We start from the raw sequence: 1,163 nt of genomic DNA, 5'->3' as shown, positions 1-1,163 counted from the left end.
GGCTGCACAGACTGCAGCAGGAGCAGCAGCCCAATCACTTTTCAACCCCTCCTCTCTACCTGCTCCACGGCCATGCTCTCTCTTGCATTTTGACAGCTCTCTGAAAAATATGGGCCGGTCTTCTCAGTGCAACTGGGTTCAACTCCAGTAGTGGTGCTGTCTGGATATGAGGTGGTGAAAGAAGCCTTGATTGATCGTGCGGATGAGTTTGCTACCCGAGGACACATGGCTATCGGGGACCGGGCTAATAAAGGATTAGGTAAGTTCACGACTGAGCTTCCCCTGAGGAAAAGGGAAGCGCTGAGGACAAGTATGGCAGATGAGGGCTGGAGCAAATGATGCATGAGGACAGTCAGAGAGAAGAGGGTGGATCCCCCTGGGACAAGGGAAGGCAGGGCAGCCCTCGATCTCTGGCTTCCACCACCTGAAGTGTGTAAAAGAGACATGGAGCCGGACGTATCTCATGTGTGTACAGTGAAGGGCAAGGAGCAACGGAGCCACGTTGCAGTAGGGGAAGTTCTGTGTGGATGCAAGGGATGAGCTGTTCACAAGGAGGTTGGTTATGTCTTGGAGAAGGCCAAAAGCAGGCTGCTGGATTACAGCACCTCCACAGGTTGCCTTCAAACCACAGTACTACACAATGCTGTGCCAGTGCTCCCCCCCAGAGACAGCACTCGCTCTCATTGCGAGCCTCCACTCATCACAGGTCCAGCACACCCAAGACAGGTCTTTCCTCTTTCTTCTTCCTCTACAGGCATTATTTTCAGCAACAACGAGGAATGGTTACAAGTTCGGCGGTTTGCTCTCACCACTCTGCGCAACTTTGGGATGGGGAAGAGGAGCATTGAAGAGAGGATCCAGGAGGAAGCTGAGCACTTGCTTGAAGAGATCACAAAAACAAAGAGTACGATCCGCTTTTCATATAGCCTACATTTGCAAAAAAAGGAACGTGCCAAGGGAGCCCATGTTCTTAGCAGAAGCTGTAGAGTCTCCATTCTTGGAGATACTCAAAAGATGTCGGCATGTGCTCCTGCAGCAGCGGCTCTAGGCGGCCCTGCTTGAACAGTGGGCAAGGTGGCATCCCAGAAGACTCTGAACCATTCTGTGAGTCTGTTAGGGCACCTTCCTGCACATTTGATTCCCGAGCTGTTAAGCTGTTAACA

The 1,163-nt window shown here is 51.9% G+C and overlaps 1 protein-coding gene across 1 annotated transcript; it reads left to right on the top strand.

Annotated features, from left to right (window-relative positions):
• Nucleotides 1-66: 66 nt before the first annotated feature.
• LOC104915610 (cytochrome P450 2C9-like) lies at nucleotides 67-1,077 on the top strand. The gene is made up of 2 exons (XM_010726524.3): nucleotides 67-259; nucleotides 755-1,077. The coding sequence occupies exons 1-2, from the start codon at nucleotides 226-228 to the stop codon at nucleotides 1,060-1,062; spliced, it is 342 nt and encodes a 113-aa protein (XP_010724826.2). The 5' UTR covers nucleotides 67-225; the 3' UTR covers nucleotides 1,063-1,077.
• Nucleotides 1,078-1,163: the final 86 nt, after the last annotated feature.

The sequence above is a fragment of the Meleagris gallopavo genome, unplaced genomic scaffold (genome assembly GCF_000146605.3).
Source record: "Meleagris gallopavo isolate NT-WF06-2002-E0010 breed Aviagen turkey brand Nicholas breeding stock unplaced genomic scaffold, Turkey_5.1 ChrUn_random_7180001830366, whole genome shotgun sequence".
In the NCBI taxonomy this organism is placed as follows: domain Eukaryota; kingdom Metazoa; phylum Chordata; class Aves; order Galliformes; family Phasianidae; genus Meleagris; species Meleagris gallopavo.
Note: the sequence above shows the minus strand (reverse complement) of the source record. Positions and strands in the feature narration are given on the sequence as shown.